This window comes from Micropterus dolomieu, linkage group LG05 (assembly GCF_021292245.1).
Source record: "Micropterus dolomieu isolate WLL.071019.BEF.003 ecotype Adirondacks linkage group LG05, ASM2129224v1, whole genome shotgun sequence".
NCBI classification, from domain to species: domain Eukaryota; kingdom Metazoa; phylum Chordata; class Actinopteri; order Centrarchiformes; family Centrarchidae; genus Micropterus; species Micropterus dolomieu.
Window position 1 is genome coordinate 5,892,834 of NC_060154.1, and position 25,061 is coordinate 5,917,894.

Genomic DNA, 25,061 nt, shown 5'->3' on the forward strand with positions numbered 1-25,061 from the left:
ATCCCTTCCCAGGATGAACTCTCACGTGATGGTGTCGACAGTCATTCAGACTTGACCTCAGGTGACTCTATGTCCATAATGACAGTCGTTTCAACAGCCAGGAGCACTAACAAACCAAGTTGTATCCATCACCTTGATAACGACCCCACAGAGGTTAAATAGCTGGTCTGCCTGTCAATTAGAGCTAAAGAAGCCTCTTGCATGAGATGCAAAATGTCTTCCAGTATCTTAAACCAAATCCAGTTGGCCTTGATTTAACCTCCTTGATTTCCCTAGATAACTAAAAATCTTCACAGAAAAAAATTAAAAACATAAAGTGCCATGGTTACTTAATTATTTCAAATTGTTTCAGAGCTCCAAATTTGAATTGAATTTAGCTGCTGAATGTATAGAGTTTCACCAAGCAGTAACTGTAACTTAACCCATCCCTCCATGAATTTCTAGAGTGCTAAACAGATGTTTTGTTCCTTAAAAAGGTTTGTGGCCCTTGTACCCCATTCCAAGGGGTCACAGACACTCAAAACCAAGTTCACTCTTCCTCACATTTCTCAAACATTTACTTTCAAAATACTGGAGAATTTCATCTTTTCATTACTAAACTTAAATAAATAATAAAATAATAAACAAAAATAAACAATCTAAAGCGAAAAAACACTAGTTGAACTGTTTAGGCACTGTTTTGCTACAAAGGGTGACAAGCCTAAAAAATTTGGAATCACTGGTCTACTGAAAAATAAACAGGACTTTGACTTCTGAAGCCCATGGCCACCTGATTTAACCCTTATGACATCTCAACTCTGTACCTCCCCCCCTCTAAATTAACATTTCTCCACAGTCATCTATTTGTCCTTCTGATAAATGCTGAATGGTAGATTTCCATAATGATGTTCCAAAGATGCTGAAACAGAATAACTTACCACTACAGAGACCTGGTGGTTCTTCTTTTTAGCCAGGTCTATCAGGTTGAGGTCGTTGTACAGTAGGTTTTCCAGGCAGCCATGGAAGTTCCTGTTGGACAGAATGGGTTTCTGCAGTCCATGGCTCTGGGCTGCTCCCAGACTTAGCTGCACAAGAAATCAACACTTGTGAAACATGTAAAAACAAATGTGTAAGCACCCTTGTAGGCTTCAGAGGCTACTGTAAAAAGTTTGTACATATTTCATTCACAGATACTCAGACTTCTACTACTAGAATACGGCTAAATGCACAACCCTGTCAAGTTTGTTTGTAGGCTAGGTTTGTTTCTTCTCCTTTATAGAGAACTGGCTGTCGCTGAGTCTTGTTTGGTTTATTTAAGGAGAAAATTACTCAATAAATGAAATGGTGATGAGCCAATCAGTAAACTACAAAAACAAACTTTTAGCCCAGTAAACAAGTTGGCTGGAGAAGTGAATTATGATGACACTTATATTTATATATAATTAGTATGAAACATTTTGACATTTTGAGATCCAAAGTAACTAACATGAATGTAAGGTGATTATAGCTCCCATACAATATACTATAAAGGATAAGACTACAAACATTCTCCAGCCACCTTTCAAGTCTACATACACAAACAACACATTTTAAAGTACAACTTTGTGTGTGTTATTTTGTTGTGCCCTAAATTCTGTCCATTTCCTCTCACCTGGTGAATGTCCCAGTGGCTGAGCTCAGCCGGTATGTGAACCTGGTGAGTGTTTTTATCCACGGTGAGATTGAGGTGAGTGCTGAGCCGCTCCAGCTTTACATGGTGCCAGTGCTGATCATCAAGCAGACTTCCCAGAGAAACAAGAAGCTGACCGCTAGAGGATGAACTCACACCTGCAAGAGGTGAGGATGTGAAAAACAATCAATGATGGGGCATTTCATTGCTACTCAATGACTTCAGTTAATGCAGAAATCCTCTTTTGCGGACTTCCTGCTGAGGAACTTTGATTTCTTTTCTGAGGTGTGCACCTGAAAAACAATTCAAGGTCAGCATTCTGTGTGTCCTCCTCCAAGGTGCATTTTTAACAAGGACAAACATGCTTGAAAAAATAATTTTAAAATGGCTCTTACTTCTGGCAGTAAGAAAACGTAAAGGAAGGTTCTTGTTTGATTTATCAAAACAAACGTTGCAGCTTCAGTGGAATGTTTTCATCTTTATTTCAAACAGTGAGCAGGTCACTGAGGTCACCCTCTCTCATTAGAGCGCACAAATCTGTATGCTGGCTGGTATGAGGACCCACCACAATAAATGATGATGCTACAAAATGACAGCAGGACATAATTAATGACAGACCAAACACCAGCAGGTCCAAATTGGTGGATCCACCTCTGCATCCCCTAATGTGTTGGGAGAGAAAAATGTTTCTGCTGACAAAAGGAGCTACAACAGAAGGACCGAGATACACCAAGTCATTAATAATGAAGGATAGATTTTGAATCAAATTTTGATTACGGGGTTGATTGCTTATGATGCCAGGACTGTCAATCAAATCTGATCGAACCACAACCACTCAGTCCACCCTAGTTGTTGAGTGTAACACTTTTAATAAATTAGACCTAACTATGTCTTTTTCTTTTTTTTTTCTAACCTGATTGTATAATCATGAATATTTTATGTTGTAGTGAAATATTACAGAGATTTCGGGGGCTTTACTGAAAGTATGGAGCAGCAGGAAGTAATTTGCTTAGCTTGGCATAGAGACAGGAAGGAGGAGGAAATAGCTAGCCTGGCTCTCTCCAAAGTTTGAAAATACACCTACCAACACCTCTAGAGCTTGCTAATTAACATTTTAAATCTCATTTGTTTATTCCGTACACTATCAGAAATGTGAAACAACTATTTGTGGTTTTCAAAGGAGCTGATGTTGACCAAGAAGCATGTTCATTTGCGAGCTTTAGAGGTGTTGGTATGCTGTAAAACATCATACATGAATTTAGTGGAATCTTTTATCATTAATTGAAAAGAAAAATATATAAGTTATTGAACTTAATTCAGTTAGTTTTACAAGTTTAGTTCAGTTAACTCACATTTTGAAGGCAGCAAGGACACTTATGTTTTTAAGTTGAACCAGCCAGTCAAATCAGGTAAATTTATAGCCCAATTTCACAGAAAACTAATTTGATTCAAGGGACTTAACAATCTGTACAGCATGTACAGACCCTCGATTTGGATATGGAAAACAACCGCTAAAATGTTTTACAGTGTGCATATTTGTGAACTTTAGATGGAGCCATGCCACCAGTTTTCCACCTGCTTCTAGCCTTTATGCTAAGCTAAGCTAATCACCTCCTTGCTCCAGCTCCATACTTAGCATACAGACATGAGAGTTGACTGCAGCATCTCCCAAAATGTCTAACTATTCCTATGTACCTTTCATGATTAGGTCATTAAATGAGGTGACATATTTGGTTACAGCTTAAATAATTGGTAATAGAGAGGGAGCAATCAATACCATAAATCTGAGGGCAAACAATTACAAAAACACTTAACTTTCATTTATGAAACTCCCTCTTCCTTTCTTACTCTGTCAGTCTTAATTTTCTTCATTCCCCCCTCCTTGCCTGCATACCATGAGGACATTGTGAGGCAATAACTGCTTGATTTATCCATACTGAGTGGACTAATATTGAATGTTCTTGTCTTTAAGCTGAGGAGTCTGCGCTGAACACTAGTTTCCACTTTCCAGGAGTCGTTCCAGACAGCTCCCTGGGGCAATATCACCTTATCATATCCTGTCTGCTATTCCATTATGGCTCTTTGCTCAAGCTCTAAATCTGTTTATGAAGGACGACAATGACAGGTCTTATCAGGAGACAGACTGTTATAATTGTTTCAGTATTTCAGCATCACGTGGTGCTACTATTTGAAATACAGCTTGGCTGTAAAAATAATGTACTTTCTCTAAACCAATTCTCAGCTTTAGTCACAGTTGGGAATTGAGTTTATTATCATAAAACAAACTAGAAAAAAAAGGAAACAGTCCGGTCATATTCATGGCAAGAATGTCACCGCTGTGTCAAGTCTCTCTCGGTCTCTTCAAATCAATTCATTGGGACCGTTTGTCCACAAAAATGTCGCCAAAGCATGTTCATAATACATAAAAAATAACTTTTGGACTGAAACAATTACGTCACATAAAATGTTATCACATTAATAAAACTTGTCAAGATCAGGAAAAAAAATGGAAGTCGATGGAAGGTAGAAATTATTAGTTAATTCTAAGTGTTTAAGTCATTTTTCAGGCAAGATGCCAAAGATTTTCTGTTTCCAGCTTTTCAAATGTGATGTGTGAACTAAATATCTCTGGCATTTGTTCTATATTTTGAGAATTCTGTTGCTGCACACTGAGGGAATCAGCAGCAAGCAACTAATTATACCGCATGGGTGTGTTACAGTAAGTGTCCCATGGCTACCTTAGCAGTTTCATCCTCCTCTGAAAATACATAGGCTCCTGACTGAAACTCTTATGAGTCTGTTTACAACAGAATCTCTTAGAGGTTCACTGTAAATCATTGTAGAACAAAATGGAATAGAGTAAGTAAATGCAACAGTAATCATCATAATTCATCGTCTTCTATTTCTCTGCCAACTGGCACACTTTGTCCAGAGAGATTCATTCCTTTTCAACAGTGCTCTGCAGATGCCTTGGGGAAGATCTGGTTGTAGCTTTTGCTGCTCTGTGATTGGTGAAAACCTTTGTGATCATGCTGATTTTTGTTACCGTAAAATCTGAAATATAAATATAGCACAGCCAGCAATCACAAACCAACCACAGCATGTCCTTATTATTGAGGATGCAGAGAAAAGACAGAATTTCACTTAACATGCAGCTTGTCCTGCACGCCTCTCTGATGCCATCCTAATTTAGTCAGCAATACTTAACACCATTCATCCAGAATTCACTGGAGCAGGACACACTAGCCCTTAGTGTGTTTACTGCTGTGTATTACAGCTTCCCTGTGACAGTTCAGAAGTGAACTGAATTATGAAGCAGTGGGCTACATTATAGCAAACTGACATTTTGATAAATGTAAAGTAGAAAGGAATTGAGATGGTTTTGGATAGCGGACATAAATCCTAATGAGCCAGCCAATTTATTCCAAATGCTTGGACAGCCACAGGGAGATAGAAACTGTGTCTCACTGTTGTATTTATCCGTTTGTTTGCCAGTCTATCTGCTTGCAAACGGCCTATTGGTCTGTCTGTATGTCTTTCTGTTTTAATTCATCATTAATTTATGCTAATGAATATTGTTTCTTACAAAAACACATCTGCGCTGGCGAAGCTCTTTATGTTTGTGTGTAAGCTACACAAATCCCTGATGCCTAGTGTTAGCCATCATTAGTCATCTTTAGTTCTTCTGTGTCAGCTTGTTTTCCTCATGGTGTGACATGTATTCCTGTTAAAGAGAGGCCCGGGACAGACAGGATCAGGTTGCCAAATGGGGGAGATAACTATGAAGAGCCTCAGGGAATAGCACACACTCTGGAACTATGAAGATAATGCATCTAAATCTTCAGGTTTTATTATGCTCCCCTATTTTGAGCTTCTCTTCTCCTCTCTTCTCTTGAGCCATCAGCCGACTGTGGAGGAGCATGCTGTGGCTCAGGGTGGATGCTCTAAGCTATTGATCTAAATTACACTGTCTGCCGACTGCAAACTCCTGGGAGAGTGTGAGGGAGGGAGGGGATGTGTGAAAGAAAGACAGAGGACTGAGAAAGACAAAGAGCATGCAATTGAAAAAGGCAAATAATCTCCTCTGAAAAAAAATGTAGCAGGGGCAGAATTGTGGTGACATATGAGAAAGGCTGTGATAAATAACAATGGAGAGAAGAGGAAAATAGAAAAGGCAGTAAGGGGCAGCCAGGCAGGCAGGAAAACAAAGAGAGCTAGAGAAAGAAGCTTGCAGTGACAGCACTGTGATTGAGGCGGAGGATGTTTTTTTTCCTCAGTATTGGCTTATCATAGCTCAATCTAATCTCTGTTCCCTTACAAAAACGAGCAGTGTTTATTTTCGTTCCCGGCTACCCAGACTTCTTTAAGGAGTTTGTTGACTATCAGCTTGGGCTAAGCAGGGAGATGTGACAGGCGTCACTCAGGGAGCTGATGTCAGACTGATGGCTTTTGCAGATAACACCTCTCTACCACTGACAGATTTACATTCCTACATTTTCATTGTAGGAATGTAGAGAGGAAGTGACAGAGGGAGGTTAAGACAATTGTGGAGGATGGAGGAAAGCAGAAAGAGAAGTATAAACTATGTCTGAACACAGCAAATTTAGATTATTTCCAAAATATTCTCCATTTCCAAGTAAAAACACCCAGGATTTTTAGCATGTGTGTGCATCTGTAAGGTATGGCCCTAGACAGCGGGAGGCGAGATTTTCTTTGAGAGACCTCCTGCTTTGACTTTAGCCGATAACTATGAAATACAACTTTAAACAATATATATGTTTAACCATATAAATAACTATATGAAACTATTATTTGTTTTATGAGGAAAACATGACACTTTGATATTGTACTAACACAAGGGCAATAACATTCCTGCAATCTATAAAGTGGGAATAATCCTTGATGCTGCGATGTGGCCACCGGAGCTGATTGTGGCCTAGGTAATACTTGTGATTCCAGCAGATGTGCCACTGCACTTTTCAGAACCAGCCCAGAACTGGCTCTCCACTCCACTCCACTGAGAATATGCGGCTGGTCTATTTTTGACGGAACCCTTGTCAAGCTATACAGAGAAGATTAAACCAGGCTGGTACAATGTACCCTACCTACCCATGGTAGAAGCACAAAGATCAACGAAATGTGACCAAATCAACAAAATCAGGTGGGCAAAACACTTGAGGGCCAGTATGGAGAGGAAGAAGGTTTCAGTGCACAAATGGTCATGAAACATAGAGTTTTAAGTCAGAACTATTCTTTAATTAAGCCCTGTGTTAACATCAAACTTAATTTAGGGCAAGAAATCCTGTTTTTCTTGGGAAATGAAGGAACGGTTGGTGAGCAGAGTGGCAGTGTACTCCAGCAGCCAGATGGCATGGTTGATGAGAGGTCTGCCATATGGTGATAATACGACGGCCTGGCAGTCCAACACCACCTCAGGTTTAACCTCGTTTACACCAACACAAACACAGACACACATATTCCCTCCCATAGTCTCCACAGTACTCCATTCTGTGCTAGCCCACTGTGCTCCACAGAGTTCATCCTTAACACATGTTGCTAGCATCCATCATAGATTAAAAGAAAGAGAATATGAGAGAGGATGTCAAGCTGAGAGCAAAACAGAGCGAAAAACAGAGAGAAACAGTTGATTGAGGGAAAGTGAGTAAAAAGTCTTGGAAAAACTTGGAGAAAAAGACAAAACTAAGGAAGGAGTAAACATGTTTTCACCAACAAATATTGCTGTCCGCCTTCAGAGTCAATAAACAACATCCATGCTTTTCTAGTATTAACCTGTAACTGCATGCCTGCAATGGTAAACTACACTTATTCCCAAAGTTTCTTCAAAAATCTGAGTTTTGTCTGAGAAATTGCTGGAAGACATATGGATAAACAAATACTGGATTGAAATAATCAGCATAAGCAGAAAGAAACATAATTCCCCTGAGTTTCATCAAAATTGGATCAGTGGTATCTTAGAAATCACATCTGACAATCACGCAAACAAACCAGCAGATGGACGGAGACTGACTTAAAGCTCCGTCCATTTTATTGTGAGGAGAAAAATGTGCTAGATATTAAATTCCTTATATAGAGACTGGATGGCGGATTCCCTGGAGCCTGACTGAGTCCATAATTACACTGTACAGTTTAGGCATTTAACTGACATTTACTCAGAGCAATGAACAATGAACGAACAGACAGATACAACTACAAACTTTGCCGGAAAAGTCATCCAAGACAATTCAAAAATCCATAGTAATCCATAATCCAAAGTTTCAGCCATCCTACATCACAGGCTTTCAATTCTTGTCCTCAGGAAGCCGGCTACTGCTGTTTTTTGTCCAAAATGTAACTGCACTCAATTGGTGTGCCATGTGTATAGTAGTCCATGAATAGCAATTCAACAATGAAAACCAGCAGGACTTGAGGCTTAAAGTAAGAACCTGCCTACCTTTACTTCTATTAAATACTGTATAGAACACATATAACCACTCACACTCACATCCACACCTAAGGACAATTTTAGAGACACGAATTAACCTAGGCTGCATGTCTTTGGATGGTGGGAAGAAGCCGGAGCACCCGGAGAGAACCCATGCCACCACGGGGAGAACATGCAAACTGTACACAGAAAGGCCGGGGCAACCGGGATTTGAACCCATGACCTTCTTGCTGTGAAAAAATATTGGAAGAATAATGTTGTACCTTGTTGATGGTAAAGCAGCAGCCTTCCTTTCTCCAAGACCAGAGTGAGGCTGTGATCTCTCTGTCCCTCCGCATGGAGCAGTGTCCCAGAATTCGTCAGGGTTTTAAACTTCAGAGAGATGACCTCCATCGCTGCCCAGCTCGGCCTCACACTCAGCCTGTAGACCAGGTTGCTGCTGCCATCAAAGTTGGCCACGTCAGAAGCTACAGAATAACAAAGTGTAGGAGGAATAATTTATTATACAAGAGAGATACACTTCATTCTATGAAAGCAATTGTCTAATTATTAATTCTATGCTTATGTAAAATTATACCTTAAATTTCTACATCCAGTGTTACCCCTTTTTTCTCCATTAAGTAACTTTAAGATCTGACAGCATCATATCTATTCTGTTAGCTTGCTCCAACTGTTCATTGAAGCTGTGTAATGTTTACACTGAGTCAACTATTCCAACCCAGAACCCCATCAAATGGAAATATTTCAGATGTCTAGGATATAATCGTATACATAGTTCTCCAAAATTAAATATGGTACGTTTAGAATCTCCACTAGAATTTAAAATAATAGTGTGAATTTGAACAATGTTTGGCTGGAAAGTATTAGTTTGTATTGACTAACATCTGGGGTTTAAGAGGTTGTTGTAACTTAGAGACAAGCACACTTACAGAGGAGGTGTGAGCTAGTGAATAAAAAAGACCAGCCCGTTCTCATTCCTAGAGAGGTGAATGGCGAATAGGGTGAATGGCTTTCACCAAGGAGACCAGTGTTTGTTTCCTGTTCAAAACATATGGTCAACACTGACTTCTTATAGTGATGTTACGTAACTAGCTTTACCTAACTTACGCAATTTAAGTCACACAAGTAATGTAGTTATTTAAGCCAAACCATGATATTTTCCTAAACCTAACCAAGTACTTTTGGTGCCTAAACCTAACTGCAACGTTTCTGCCTTTTCACCTTGTGAACCACTTATTTATTCTTGATAAGCCCTATATGTACAAAAACGACACTAAAGGGTAAAAAGGAACGCCAAGAGGTCTTGACAAAGCGTCCATATGTGTAGCCCTGGGATGAGAACTGCTTGGAAAGACATATTATTGCAAAGCAATAAAAAAACAAAGCACAACAGGAACAATCTTGACATTCAATTTATGTTTGTTGCAGTGACCTCAAATGCTTGAATTGCTTGCATTTCCCAAATGAGGAATTTTGACATTAACTGAGAGTTTCTACTTTTTTCAATTCTCATTAAACAACATTAGACAGTATAGAAACTGCACAACAGCTCATATTTTCTAGTGCATGACAGTATTTTTTATTGTTTGAAGGTATTGAATGTTGCTGTTTATTTCTCTCTGAAATAAAGGTTTCTAATGAATCAGAAATCCAATAGCCCCTTATGTACAAATCCTTCAAACACCACAGTAAAACCATATGGTCTAGTTTCTGTTAATGACCACAGACCTTAAAAAGACCAGTGAGAGTAATTTAGTCTTATTGTTGTGAAAGCAGAATTCTTGTGAATCTGTAAGCTAAAAATTAAAATGTGGTGCCAGTATCGTAAGTACAGGGTATTTACAGGAATCTTGAAGTAAAATTCAATACCTTTGTAAGACCTTTTGAAGACTTTTTCAACATATTTTAAGACTGCCGCGCCACTTTGAGCTGTTACCGATTAAAATCAGCCACACACCTTTAAAAGGGACATTTTTGAGGTTTTAAAAGGAATTTAAGTATATTTATAATATATATATATATTTTAGGCATTCACCAACTTTCTCAGTTGCCTATAACAGCCTGTATGGGCCAACTGTTCTCTATGTGAAGGACTGGTCAGATTTCCTGCGGAAAGGAACTGTCTTACATAAGCTATAACGTTTATGTACGCAATATTACAGCAAATCATGTGAAACACAGTGTAATTTTGTGTTTTAGATGGTTTAAACTAGATAATGTGAGCTTGCCTGCAATGATGTGATAACTTTCACCGTCCACTTGATCAATATAACAAAATTCAAATAGGTACTTGTAATTTTTTCAAATACTTGTTTATTATTATATACTACTAAAACTACAACCTATATCACAAATAGATCATTTTTAAAACATCAATAAAAATAAATATATACAGGAAGAGACAAGGTGTGTCCAGATGTATCTTGACTGATTATGAAGACAGTTCAGACTTTACTCATAGCATCGTATCGCTGCTGTGGAGATGATTAAATATATCACCTCTCTGACATGATTACCACATTTCAAAACCAACCTTATTACATTTTGTTTTATATTTTGCTGTAACTAGCAACACAGTTGGGGCAGGGACACCTGTCTGGTTCTGCTTCTAGGCATCTCCTCAGTAGTAGACAACCGGAGGAGCAGGAGGATGGCACTCTGGAGGTCTGCGATGTAACTGTAGTCCTTCTCCACCTTCAATGAGTACAAGCTCCACTTTCTGGACTTTTTGTTGTATACCTTGCTGTACCTGATAATACAGAAAGGAGGATCAGCTTAGTGAAAAGTTTCTAACACCTGATATTGTTCTCTTATAGAGTAATTAGTAAACTATTTCCACATAAAATGCAATCAATAACAATAAATCAGCACCATCTATCTGTATTCCTCATTCTGTTTAATATTTTTTGGCTCATCACTTTTAAATGTATTGAGTAAAATGCACAATAGTTCTCATAATGCAACATACTGAATTGTGTAATCAGCTTTTCTCCTGGCTGGTCTGTGAACACGGTGGTTGTAATCCAGGCCAGCCAGCATGGTCCGATCAGTGTACTGATGAGAAGCACAGGGTGTTGGAAGACTGTAGGTGACCTGAGGGCGCAGTAGAAATAAAACATACAGGATTTTTTACTTCTGGTAAAATAAGTAATGGCATAACACCATTTACAGTAAAATGTTTTCACACAGTAGGTTTAGCTACGAACAATGTCAACTATATTAAAGGTAGCTTATATACCAGAAACACAGATACTTGGGGACCTTTAGCTATCATTGCTTATGTACACTAACGTTAAAATGTCTTTCTCTTAACTACAAACACACAGCTACATTATTTGTAAAAGAGTAACATCCAGTCAAACAATGCCTGCAGACACAAGATAATTATACAATAAGGTAAGATACAAGGTGTAAAGATAGGTGTAAACATAGTATAATAAACCCAGATGGTGAATAACTAAACCGGCGCAGTCTACACCTACATTGTCTTACCTAATATTAGCATTGGAAAACACAGCTTGTTTTCCAGCTCACCTACAGCTAGATATAATTCATCGTCTCTACTCTGGCTCCTACACCAGCCTGCACTCGTAGCAACAGTTAGCTGAATACTAAGTAGATAGCTACTTTTGTTAGCGATGAAAGTAACAAATTACCATCAAAATGATAAAAGCCAGATTACCTGTCCAGCAGAAATAAAGCCACCAGTGTGTAACTTTTCAGCCCCTTGGTGTTCCTCAGTTGTCAGTCACTATCGTTGAAAAGCCACGCAGATATCACCTCAGCTTCGCTCGTCAGGTCTGAGCGAGCTGACCTGGTGCGCGCAGCCAGCCAATCGTTGCATAAATAAAATAATAAATAAAACGTAGCTGTGTTTACTGCAGCGCTGAGAGGACTACAGACAGCTGATTTTTATACTTTCTTTTTCAGAGCAACTAACTTTTTAATATGCATTGGTGTACATAGACAGTTTCAACAAATATGACAAAAAGTGTTTCAGAAGCAACTTGCCTGCACTGCCTTTAATTAGATAGTATCATTAACAAATTAAGAGACCAATGTGATTAAAAACAACTCACAAACATGAAACTGCTGTTTTGTCCAATTAAAGTTAATATTATACTAGTGGTGGGCTGTATAGTATACTATTACATAAAATGACAATAGCCTACATATAGCAAAATTAAATAATTTATATCAACATACCAACAGTAAACTATTAGATTAAAATATAACTTTTTATCTAATGTTAAATTACACTAATACACTCATTAAAACTAGTTTCTCCTCCATGTTGTAGAAAGAGCCTCTGCAGTGGAAAGATGCAGATTTCCACTGCCAGTATGTGCTCCTTCTAGCCTCCTCCTGAGAGCAACACATTCCCCTGGTTCTGTTTTACTGAAGTTATTGTAATACTGTTCAGTAATCTTGTCTACATTAGGTGTGGGTGCTGCTGGTAAAAAGTCAAGTTGTGATAAGTGATCAGTATTTTTAAAGCAAATTTTCAAAACATCTGTTTCAATATTTTAAAAAGCTCCGACAGATTTTTAAGACCAATGCTGAGTGTACCTATCCAAGGGTCTTCACTTCCATAGTCCTCTAATGGTTTCACAGTTGACAAAAAGAGAAGGACCAAACACGTAGTATAAATATGTGAATAATAAATAGTTTGTTAAACTCTGTGTTACTTGAACATTTTTCACTGTGCTCCTGAATTTCTTTGTGTGCTCCTAAATTTTTTCATTTAGGAGCACATGTGCTCCTTGGGAAAAAGATTAGCTTAGAGCCCTGCATGAATGCCAGCATGCACTGTGACATACTGAAGCAGAGCACGATCCCCCCCTTCGGAGACTGGGCCGCAGGGCAGTATTCCAACATGAAAACGACCCCAAACACACTTCCAAGACGACCACTGCCTTGCTAAAGGAGCTGAGGGTAAAGGTGATGGACTGGCCAAGCATGTCTCCAGACCTAAACCCTAATGAGCATCTGTGGGGCATCCTCAAACGGAAGGTGGAGGAGCGCAAGGTCTCTAACATCTACCAGCTCCGTGATGTTGTCGTGGAGGACTGGAAGAGGACTCCAGTGGCAAACTGTGAAGCCCTGGTGAACTCAATGCCCACGAGGGTTAAGGCAGTGCTGGAAAATAATGGCAGCCACACAAAACATTGACACTTTGGGCCCAATTTGGACATTTTCAATCAGGGGTGTACTCACTTGCCAGCGGTTTAGACATTAATGGCTGTGTGATGTGTTATTTTGAGGGGACAGCAAATTTACACTGTTATACAAGCTGCACACTCACTACTTTACATTGTAGCAAAGTGTCATTTCTTCAGTGTTGTCACATGAAAAGATCAAATATTTACTCACTTTTGTGAGATACTGTATATGTAATTTATGTAATAAGCTTATTTACCTCCACTGCGTGAAAAGGGGTGTATTTGGCAGGGATCTTTGGAAGTTTGTTATGTGTACCTGTAAATGCCCGCAAAGGCCCGAAAACAGGAACCTGTCTGACCACATGCATACAAAAATAAGACTATAAGGTAAATAAGCCTGAACCGGAACATTTAAACTCCAGATACATAACTTCATGTTTATTTTTCATTTGAGTAGGCATCCTTTTTTCTTTTTTAAAAGATTAGCACCAGCCAAACCTGAAAAATAAGACTGAGACAGAGAGCAGACTTACTATATCGACATCCATATATCTCCAGTCTGAGTCCAATCCTCCCAGTGGGGTTCCAGTCTAGAGGAATCAGGCGGAGGTAGCGAGCAATCACCGCCTGTTTAAGTTTGTATTGGACCACAGTGTCTGCATTACTGTTACCTGGAAAAGCCTGAAACAACAGAACAACATGTTAGTTTGCCTAATTTTTACATCCAACCATCCATGTTCTACTGGTTGCTGCAAAATCTGACGCCAAACCATTTGTAGCAGCCTAATTACCTCCTTGAGTACCTTAGACAGGAACAGAGGATTTGTTTTGTACATTGATGCTCATAATCAAGCTGTTTACCAAGGCAGTGTATTCTCTTTTGAATTTTCGCTGCGTTTTTATTTATTTATTTATCCAAGAGTCTAAAAGCTTCAATCTTCTACTGACAAAAAAAATTGATATGTAAATAGAACCACGTTTGTAATGAAAAGGATCTTCAAAAGAAAGAGATGCGCTAGTTCTCGTTTATATTTCTATGGAGTGTGGAGAAAACCTCTCCCTCACCTCCCTAATCCAGAGACATTCTTTCTGCATTTTCAAACTTGGAGCTCACAGAGACCATTGATCCTAACTGCTGATAACGTCTCTCCTTCTCTCTGCCCAGTGATCAATAACTCTGGGCCTAACCCATTGTCTCTGTACCAGGCCTCTCTTAAAAAGACTAATGGCCTCTATTTTTCCAATCAGTGGGAATCCAGTGGGATTCTCTGGGTGACGGGCAAATAGGACACACAGAGCAAGCCCCCGTATTAACATCTGTTAGGAAAAAAAATACAAGCTGCATTTGCATGTGTTCAAGTGCATGTAATTTTGCTTGTGTCTGTCCTCTCTACTTGAGACTGTGTGTCATTCCGTATGTGTATGTGTGTCCACTGAGAGTGTGCTGATGTGGCTATGTGAGTGAAATGGGCTTCCCTGGTGCTGCATAATTGTGATCTCAGTGCCGTATTCAGTGCTTTGAAGGGCTGAGCCGGCTGGGCCGCAGAGCGTTAAGCTCAACAAACGGCTCTGTTTCCTGCTGAGGAGGCTGAGGAGAGTGGCATCTCATTTACTTGCCCAGGCATGTTCTGAAATATGAGTAGCCTCTGACAAGACCACAGTCAAGGAGAGAGAGGAGGGTAGAGAATGAGGAATGAAGGCATGAAAAAGAATAAGAGAACAGTGGTTGAAGAAGTACTTGGTACTTGATAAAAGTAGAAGAATGTTTTCACCAATATGGAGGTCTTCCAGAGATTGTTGTTGAAATTTTTGCTATTTATGACCATATTTAGGTGATACAGCTATCCTCACCTTAGCAAAAACATCAAAGTACAGCAGAATTAATTGATAAATTATAATAATTAATGTGGTAATGGACAAATGCGTTGTATCATACATTAGGTAGTTCACACGTGATAGCATAATGATAGCATTAGTTTCTTCTTAATCAAACAGTCTTGTAGGTCTTAACTTCCATCCATACAGTTAGTAGAGGCTTTTCTCCCATTTTACTCGATTGCTGCACTACATAACAATTGACAATGTTTTGATTGCAGTCAACTTAGTTAAGATATAGCGCAAGTAGCGATGGTGCAACTGAACAAAGTGGCAAGTTTAGTTTTAGATTAAGCAGTTACAACATAATAGTGTTGAAATTACACTTTACGATCAAACTAAGGTCAGCTGGAACCACAGACTGCATAAGTATTTTCAGCTAAATGTACCTAACACTTTATTTCAACCCTTTAACTAACCCTAAATGGAGGGGGCTAATGTAAGGTGTTGTTCATACTAATGTATCAGTACTTGAAACTTGAGTGTGGGACTTTTACATATAAATGAACATCTGTTACATTAAAGCCCTTGCCAAATGAGTTCACACAATGCCAAACAGCAATGACTGGTTTGCCAGAGCTGAAGGGGGAGCAACCGCAACGACAGCAGCAACTTAGTATGGCAGAGCCTATAGGTCCGCATGGCAACACGGTAGAAATACTCCACTACAAGTAAAAGTACATCAAAAATGTTACTCAAAGATAAGTATTACTAGCAAAATACTTAAAATTGAAGTAAAAGTACATAGTGTAGCAAAATGAACCCTATGAGTGTTGTTATATATATATATATATATAAATAATGTAGCATAGAGTGGAATTATTCAGAATGACTTGGTACAACTTTAGTAAATGTACTTATTTTCCAGCACTGGAGGGCAAAGAGAGAAAGACAGATCATCTAAGCTGAGTGACTGATACAGCTGTTTTTGCAGTCAAATCTCCTCCTTAACCGACACTCTAAGCTGGCCTGACTAATATATGGAGCTTTTAAAACACTCTGAGAGCTGATCTGGGTTTATCACCTTTCATGCTGAGTGTCAAATCAACAAGTTTTAAGCTGTAAGAAGCCATACCCTGTTTCCCTCTCTTTCAAGGGATGACACCCAGGCTTCAGAGAGTTTGCTGTCAAATCAGAATCAAAAGCTGTTCTCCGGGCTGCTACTGTAACAAGACGGGTGTACTGTCTTCCATAAAGGAGAGAGGAGATGCCTGACTGCCTCTGAATCATATCTGATGTTCTTCAATCAATGGAGGGCTGCATGGCTTCCTGTCATTCTGACATCCAGTAGTTTGCTTGGTGGTGATCAGTCATTCTGCAGTCTAGTAGTTTCTCTCTTTACTGAAACATAGAATGGGCACTATAGCTTAAAAACATTCTATAAAAAGATGGAAAATAATGATTTTGAGAAAGAAAAAGAAACACTGGAGAACATGTGCAGATAGAAAGCAACCACAATACAAAAAGAAAACAGAGCAAAGTGCCTCAGCCATGAATTTCCCCCCAGAACTTGGCACTTTTGCCTTCTTAAGATTCCTTTTAGAAGTACAGCCATTTCTGAGATTTTCTTTTCTTTCTCAGCGTGGAGACATGAGATGACCATATCAGGTTCTCTGTGATGCTGATTCTCAGGAACCTAAAACTATTCACCTGCTGCACCTCTGCTCCACTGAGACAGGAGCATGTGTCCTTTCATCCATTTTAACAACAACAATCAGCTCCTTGGTTTTGCTGACATCGAGCAATAGGTTTTTCTCTGTGCACCCCTCTGCAAGATTGTTGATTTCCTCCCAACATGAAGTCTCATCATTGTTTGAAATCCAGCCATTGATGGCGGTGTTGTCTGCAAACTTCACAATAGAGTTCTCTCCATGTCGGGGGTTGCAATTATGGGTGTACAGCGTGAAGAGGAGGGGGCTCTGGTGTTCAGCACTAGAGTGGAGGAAGTATGGCCAGGGTCCACATGAGCTGCACTGCATAATATTTAGTCGCCACATGCAAGTCTCAGTCAGATTTCTCATTCACATTTACATTGTAGGCACTGAGCAGACACTCTTATCAAGACTGGCTCCCGACAACTGAGCTGCCAAGTGTTCCATCAGCAACTAGCGTGGCGGCCCGCCATAGTCTAATTTGCTCCGCCATAGTTTCAGAATGAACCGGAAAATTTTTTTTACATCTCATAATATATTACAGACCTCTAATGTGTTTTGTGGGCGCTGCTCCGTGTTACTGTAAGCTCGCACGCTCAGACACTTTGGCCTCCGACTCGAGAAAACCACTTTTTTGGAGTAACTACGGTAACATTAACGGCCTGTTTCACTCATTTGTGAGAAGGCGATTAAGCTAGCCGCGCCTACATTTGGAGTGCATACGTATTAAAGCCTTAATGGTAAACCCACTGTAACGGACCAGTGCGAGCTGACAGTCAGGTTAGCGATTTTATCCTGTCAGTTTCTCTCTTTACAAAGACAAGTGTTGCAGTTTTAAGCCTTGTGCAGACTACACAATTTTCAACTTGCCATCTTGTGACCGGGGTCTTGATGTCGTTATGGCGTTCACTACGTGACTCATCGGTGACAGGGGGTCACACACTACACGAGCTTACAGCGGCTGTGTCACCCGACGCTGGTCTCCAAACCACGTTTTGTCAAGAAAACACATGTGAAATGTGAAACAGGAAATGATGCAAACTTAGACGTTGTTTGTTATTATAAAGATACCAATTATAAAGACAGAATCTGGGTGAAAGAATGGATTAGCACATGCAGGTAGCAGGGATTGCCTGAGCTACAGAGAGCTGGAGGTGAGTAAAAAGTGTTTTGCGGTGAAAAGTAGCTGTCTGCTCTGCAAGCTGCCTGCTCTCATTGGCTGGATGTGGATGTTGAGTCGGCCAACTCTTCCAGATATTTGGCATGCTAGATATCTGGCAGACGTCGTGTCAGAAATGTGTCGGGGAGCCGTTTTGATGAGTCGTTGTGTAGTTCACACATAACGACTGGCTGCCGCCGATCGACCGCTGATTTACCCCCGATCACAGCCTGACGGCCGCCAAGCAGCAAATCGGACTAAAAATCGTGTAGTGTGAACCAGGCTTTAGAGCCCTACCTCATTTTACACGATACAAGAACCACATACAACATTATTTATCAAGTTCAGACTCTGGTTGGACTTAATGAATTTAGCGTGAAGATACACACAACGCCCGGGTTTCAAAATAAGTTGTCTATACAGCATGGAAATAAGATTAATTGGATTATATTCACAGAAAATATAAAAAATGTGTCCAATAAAAGTAAAAAAACAACAATAAAATGTTAGGGAAATGATTTATTATGTCTTCTATTCTTTTGAGGGCTGCAGCTAATGATGATTTTCGTATTTGAAGCTTCTATAGATTATTTCGCCGATTTATCAATGCGTCGTTTAAGAAGTACTTTTGCCTGGCGGCGAAACACTACTTGACTGATCGGTGACAGGGGGTCACACACACTACAGGAGCTGACAACACCTATGGCACCTGACGCTGGTTTCCAAACCACTTTTATCAAGAAAACACACGTGAAATGTGAAACGGGAAATGAGCAATCCTGCACACGAAACAGCTGTTTGTTATTATAAAGATGGCAATTATAAAGACAAAGAACATGGTTGAAAGGATGGATTAGTACACACAGGTAGCAGGGATTGTCTGAGCTACAGACAGAGCTGCAGGGGAGTTAAAAGGTGCAGCTCCCCGGCACACAGTTAACTCTTGACTATGAGGTTACAACTCACGGCCCAAAAAGGAGAACAACAAACGCACGTGTGCACATTATCAGCTGGGGACTGCAGTTTACTTTGGCTAGCCTTCAACTCAACAATCAATCATGATTTCAGTTAAATGCTAAAGTTGCTGTTACTGTTAGCTTGTCTGTGGTCCGCTGGCAGAACACCGGCTGCTTTCTGATAAGGCTTCGTGCTGTTACCGAGGTGACAAAAGTTTCGTTTCACGGTGGACGGACGGTAACATTACAGAGTTGTTGTTTTCTTTAGCTTGAAATAACCCCATACTTTGGACACTTTCTTTTTTGTCCCTCACTGTTTTCTCTCTCTTCCCCCTCTCTGCAAACAGAATGAACAGAATTTATCGATTTAATCGATGAATCGTTTCAGCCCTAATTCTTTGATTCAGAGTTTTTGGGAAAACATTAAATAAATTTGTTGACTTTTGTTGCTGTTTCATCACCATTTATAGCTATACAATGGTTATGATCAAATAGTTTATTAGAGCACAACATTGTTTATAAGCGTACCAAGTTCTTCATAGATAGCCTCTTAATTTTGCACCAAATTAATGCATTTAACATTAAAATGTACAAAACTTTCTTATGTGGGGCATGCCCCCGGACCCCCTGGTGAGAGGGTTCAAGGCACACCCACCATAGTCTCTTAAAATCCTATGGGAAACACTGTGAACACAGCTGCAGCTTTTTGTGCGCCTTTCCAACCAACAGCACCAGCCTCCTGTCAGCAGAGGTTCAACTGTTTGACAGCACCTCCATGCAGTCGACAAAGCCCTGCCCAGGTTTCTTTCATTGTTCCATCCATTATTAATAAAGAGTGAAAGGCTCCTGGTGAGCAGACTTGATGCTGCAGGCAGTACCAGTCCCCACAGAAATGTAAATTATGTCAACGACAGCAAGGCCAAATGCATTTTAACTTCAATGAACCTGAGTTCTGAGTTGCATTCCCTCCCAAGCTGACTGCATAGCTGTTAAAATACATAACTTTTTCAGACAGCTATTAGTTTTAATTGAGTTCCGTCCTAAACCAAATTGCTTTGTGCAGACTTGAAATAGTTTGATAGGTAGCAGATATTTCAGGGTCATTTTTGTCTATTTTGTTTTTTTTTGTCAAAGTTTCTTCATCACCACAGAAACATTTTTGAAACTTTCCTTGGTGCGACAGTGAAGGATGCGCCAACAGCCAAGATAAAAAAACATTAAAAAGGCAACAAAATTTAAAACTACTTCTTTAAATCTCTGCAAGTTGATTTTCATACCACAGTGAAATTAATTATTTGATTTCTCTAAAGGACATACATGAAAAATCGAGTTTGTACAAAGTGTTGACATCAGAAGTCAAAACTATTTATAGCTGTTCTGAACCACCATACTCAAATGCGGAATGAAAAGCCCCATTTCTGGAGTCAGAGTGGTGTAGTGGGAAGGCGGTTTCAGATGCTGTTTCACTATCCCACAAGCAGTTTATTTACTGACTTTTTCAACATTTAACCAAGTTCACTCTCTTTCTCAAATCTTAGCTAAGTGCTCTAATTGCCAAAATAAAAGTTTAACAATGCAACAATGTTGCTACGAGCAGATATTGTTTAGCAAGAGCTGATATTGTGAAGAAAGCAAATGAAAATACATTGTCAGTGACGCTAGTCTTCATACCTTCCTGACATTTCACTATACGGTATGTGATGGCAGGTGAATTCAGTGGAGAAGAGGAAATGGCGAGCAATGAAGTTCAGCAGTAAATGTACAGTGTAGGTTACGGTTTGTCTGCAAATAAAAGGATAAAGCTCCCATATGTGTGTTGTTTACCAACTACTGGAAAGTGATTGAGTTATTGCGCTGTCGCATTGTAGATGATGTCAGGCAGTTTTATGCGGCATCGCCCGCCTACGCTGAGGACGCACACTACAATACATCACCTCAATACAGCATCTCCGTATCAGTTTAACAGAAAGAGTGTCTGTATTTTTGACAGTATTGAAAGTCATACTGTTCAATTTTCAATTTCTAAATACCTTGGTAACAATCAACATTTTAGACTTGGCAAATACAGTAATTGACAACATTTCCTCATTATGTTGATAATGCTGGCAGTGTTACGTTCTTTAAAAATGTATTTAGTTTTCCCTTTTAATACTGTTTTGGTAATTGATTATACCAGTAGAGTTACCCCTAAGCTGTCTTCCTGCCGGTGTTGTCTCCAGTTGTGTCCTGTGTCGCTGAACATCAACAGGTAAGCTGTCAGCCAATCGGAGCTGCCGTAGCGTCCCTGTGTGGCAACAACAGTGATTTGGGTCCGCCTCCCCAGATCCACCTCCAACCACTGGTATCTGTCTGAGACAAGAGGAGACCATCCTCCAGCTCCTGCACAGGGGACAGAAACAAGACAGAGTGTGTTTTAATGATGACAATCACCTTTCACATCATGCAATAATGTGTGTTTCTGTGTGTATGCGCTTGTGTTTCTGTGTGTGTGCGTGATGGAGGAGAGGGGAGATGCAGAGGATGGCAGAGGTGTCAGAAGAGCGAGGATCGTGAGACAAATTGTAGAATGGAAATGTGATTCATTACATTTTAATCTACTTGAAATGAAATTTTAAAACTCTGAATTTATAGTCTAGAGAAGACGCTCCGTGCTACGACTTTAAAGCTGGCCAATAATAAATCTGTTCACAGTTTGGATATGAATGCAAACTGCTTGTTTATATGTCAGACTGATGTCTGTATATTGGCTGTGAAGATTTTGCATATTACAGGAATGCCAAAGAGTTGGGTTAAAGTACTGGGATGGTAGAGCTAATGCTCTGTCTCTAAAGTTATTAGTAGTCAGCCCATTTAGAGAAAATCCTGCTTTTGAGTTGAAATGTTGCAAAATACAGTATAAACATACTTTATCCAATTTCCCTTATAATCAAATATATAAAGTAGGATATATTTGAGTCACAAACTATTGGAAATTGATTAGACTGAAGCAATTTGATGACTGTCCACAACTGAACAAGTGTCAAGATGTGTCCTGCCATTTTGTGGATCTGGTCTGGTTTTTATGGGGCTACCAAGGTGACAACACTGAGGATGAGTGGAATGTGCGGATAAATCATTTAATAGCTTGCTAATTCACATTTACATGCTGATATCACTCGGCTGAAGCTTTCGACAGTGATTTGCAGAGCTGACATCCCTCCTATGTTTTTCAGAGTAACATGCTCCCTTTCTGTCCTGGCGACAGCTGCTGCAGCAGCTGGAAGGGGACATCCAGGGATGTATGAGATTAACTCAAACTGTGTTCATATTGTAGTCTAAAACCCGTAGGATGTAAGCAAACTCTTGTGGAAAAATGTGCCAGGGTAAAAATAATCAGATTTTCATTGGTATAGTGTCATTTTATAGCATTGCAATTTGTTTAAAAAGCATTTTTTGTTCCATTTGTTGAAATTCTATTTACATCCCAACAGCAATCAATAAATCAAATGCACTCACTGCACAGATTTCTTTTCAGTTGAATACTTTCAAAATGTAGCTGTCTTAGTAGTTCCTCCAACCTTACCTACCCTGGCTTTAAAATGCATTAATAATATTAATATACAGACATTGTTCAATGTGATATCCACTAATATGAGACCAAGCAGGTAACTGCTATGTTTCAGTTATACAGTATGTGGCTACGTCAATACCAGGTAGTATTTGAATACCTTTGCACTGATCTTGGACTGGTAAAAAGGTAAATGTTTGAAAAACTCCACTTTTAAGCTACATCAGCAGATACACAGCTCTTTCTATAAAAAGTACACTTACAAAATACATTTGCTCCCCTTGGAAACAGAATTTGAAATTGATAGGTCTGTTAAAATAAAGTGAAAAGAAAAACTGGGAGAAAGCACAAATGACATGCTCATTATACAACATCAGTCCATTAAATGTGTGGAGGTAAAGAAGGGAGTACTGTGTGGTTTGTGAAAAAGGAGAAGAGGGGGTAAATTTGTGTTTATGCAGCAAAAAGAATTTTTAAAAATGTAATCTGAATTCCACCCTGATATTTTGTCTTTTCACTCACCTTTAAACGTTCAAAATAAACAGCTACATTTTGGGATTTTTTTAAAATTACAATGACCTCCAGTTATACATTTTGTCTGTGTACCTAAGTTCAAATTTTTGATTTACTCTTTTGGCAAAGTCATCCTTTTTTAGGAGTAAAATAAATGTGCATGGTATTTAAAACTGATGGCTCAGCAAAAAGCCTGGCAAGTAACAAAATGGCTTGATTTGAAAAAAGAAAGGTCTCGGTTCTGAATTAACCTCATTGAGAAGTCCAGTTTCAAATAAGAAACAAACAAGGAAACCTCATGACTTTACACAGTCTGAACTCTATGCCGCAACATACCACACAACGCATTTGTAGGATATGTTTTTATTTATGTTTCATATTGAACTTGTTGCAGAAAGTCAGAGGGTCAGAAGGCGAAAGAAAAGAAAGCTGTGTGCTTTGTGTCATGCAAGAAGAATAAAAACAGCAGAGGAAGAAATGGAGACAAAGAGCAAGAGTTGTGCCTTAAAAGAGTAGCTAACCTTTGCGGCGATCTTGCCAAAATTCAGCCAGCTGCAATTTAATTTCTGTTTTGTATGCTGCTGGCATCCCTTACTCAAAGGAGTGTGTGTGTGTGTGAGAGAATGGGTGAGAGAGGTAGAAAGAGAGAGTGAGCTATGGCAGAACCTGATTATGAAGAAACATTGGAGGTGATGGAAAAGGCTGCAACAAGATAACGACACTTTGAATACTGAGAAGGGTGTGTGTGTGTGTGTGTGTGTGTGTGTGTGTGTGTGTGTGTGTGTGTGCGCGTGTGTTTAATAAAAAGTGCTGAGTCAGGACAAAGCGAATCCATGGCGCCTATACAGCAGATGGAGAGATTTCTCCCCTACAGAGCACAGAGCGCGCACACACACACACACACGCATGATAAAACAGCCAGCCTCAAGAGCACTTGAGATTGTGTTGCAAAGGTGATGTCATGCTGACACGAGGCCAATACAAATCAATACCACGACACTTCAGACACACAGCCTGAAGTGGACACTTTCCCTCATCTCATCTATTATTGGGCTACTTAAATAGCAAATGATTATTGTAGTAATACAACCCACATGAACCCCACTAGGATTGTTCTAAATAGCGCTGGACAGGTGTTTTTTTTTTACCAATGGAAGTGGTGTTGTAATATTAATCAGTATGAAATAAAGTGAAACATCTCAACGCCTACAGACCTTTTTCACTGCAAACATTTTGACTTGTTGTGGCAGGAAAGCACAGGTGTATAGTATCCAACATTAACAATTTCTTAGTGTCGTTATGTGTCTCAGTATCCACCATTTCAGTCATTTAAGTAAAAATTATAAATATTCTCTGGTTTCAGCTTCTCAAATATAAGGATAAGGCTTTTCTTTGTTATATATGATGGTCAATTGAATTTCTTTAGGTTTGTATTGTTGGTTGGACAAAACTGAAAATATCAGTGGGTTTTGAGGAACTGTCACCATTTTTTTTTACATTTTATTGACTAAACAATTAATAAATGAATCCAATAAACAAACAATTTGCAGATTAGTCTATAATGAAAAGAGCTTTAGTAGACCCTAACATAATGCACCCGTTAAATTTTGTTAATTACATTGTGCTTTGAAAATGCTTTATTTGATGAATTTGCCATGAAATTTGACACAGACTCAGAAGCAAGCTAAAATGCTAAGATGAATTCTAACATATTAACAGTCTAACATTGGCATTCAGCTCAGTGGACAAAAGAGCTTTAGTGTACCTGACATGCAGAGTCTGAAATGTCCCAAAACAGCCATCGTACAAGGAACAGAACATTTTTCCTCTGGCACCACCCTCATGAAAAAAAATACAGTATGACTTCAGCATCAGCCAAGTCTGGCTATGGAGATTTAGTCTTGTTACAAACTCATCAGACCATAATATTTATGTGAATTATGCACTTCCAAATGTACTAAAATGTATGCATATAAGCACAAGTCACTATTATATTATAATATATCATAATTAGATAATTTTGGGTAATTTCACAAGGCATACTAGGCTTCAATACTCTAACTTTTCTTTGGGAAATGAAAGTGTTTTGACCAAACTGCATCACATC

At 39.3% G+C, this 25,061-nt stretch overlaps 1 protein-coding gene across 4 annotated transcripts in view; it reads right to left on the bottom strand.

Moving 5' to 3' along the window:
- The window catches only part of LOC123971105 (contactin-associated protein-like 4), an 81,632-nt gene extending 60,442 nt beyond the window's left edge, over positions 1–21,190 (bottom strand). For 3 of the 4 annotated variants that reach the window (XR_006825124.1, XM_046049721.1, XM_046049722.1), the window contains exons 1-5: positions 21,068–21,190; positions 13,786–13,933; positions 8,354–8,557; positions 1,631–1,806; positions 918–1,064 (exon numbers count right to left, since the gene is read on the bottom strand). Coding sequence is in view for 3 of the 4 variants with exons in the window: in XM_046049721.1 (XP_045905677.1) it covers positions 918–1,064; positions 1,631–1,806; positions 8,354–8,557; positions 13,786–13,933; positions 21,068–21,136 (744 nt within the window). In the remaining variant the exon portion in view is untranslated. The remainder of the gene's footprint in view (positions 1–917; positions 1,065–1,630; positions 1,807–8,353; positions 8,558–13,785; positions 13,934–21,067) is intronic. The other variant, XM_046049723.1, reaches the window with a different exon arrangement.
- Positions 21,191–25,061: the final 3,871 nt, after the last annotated feature.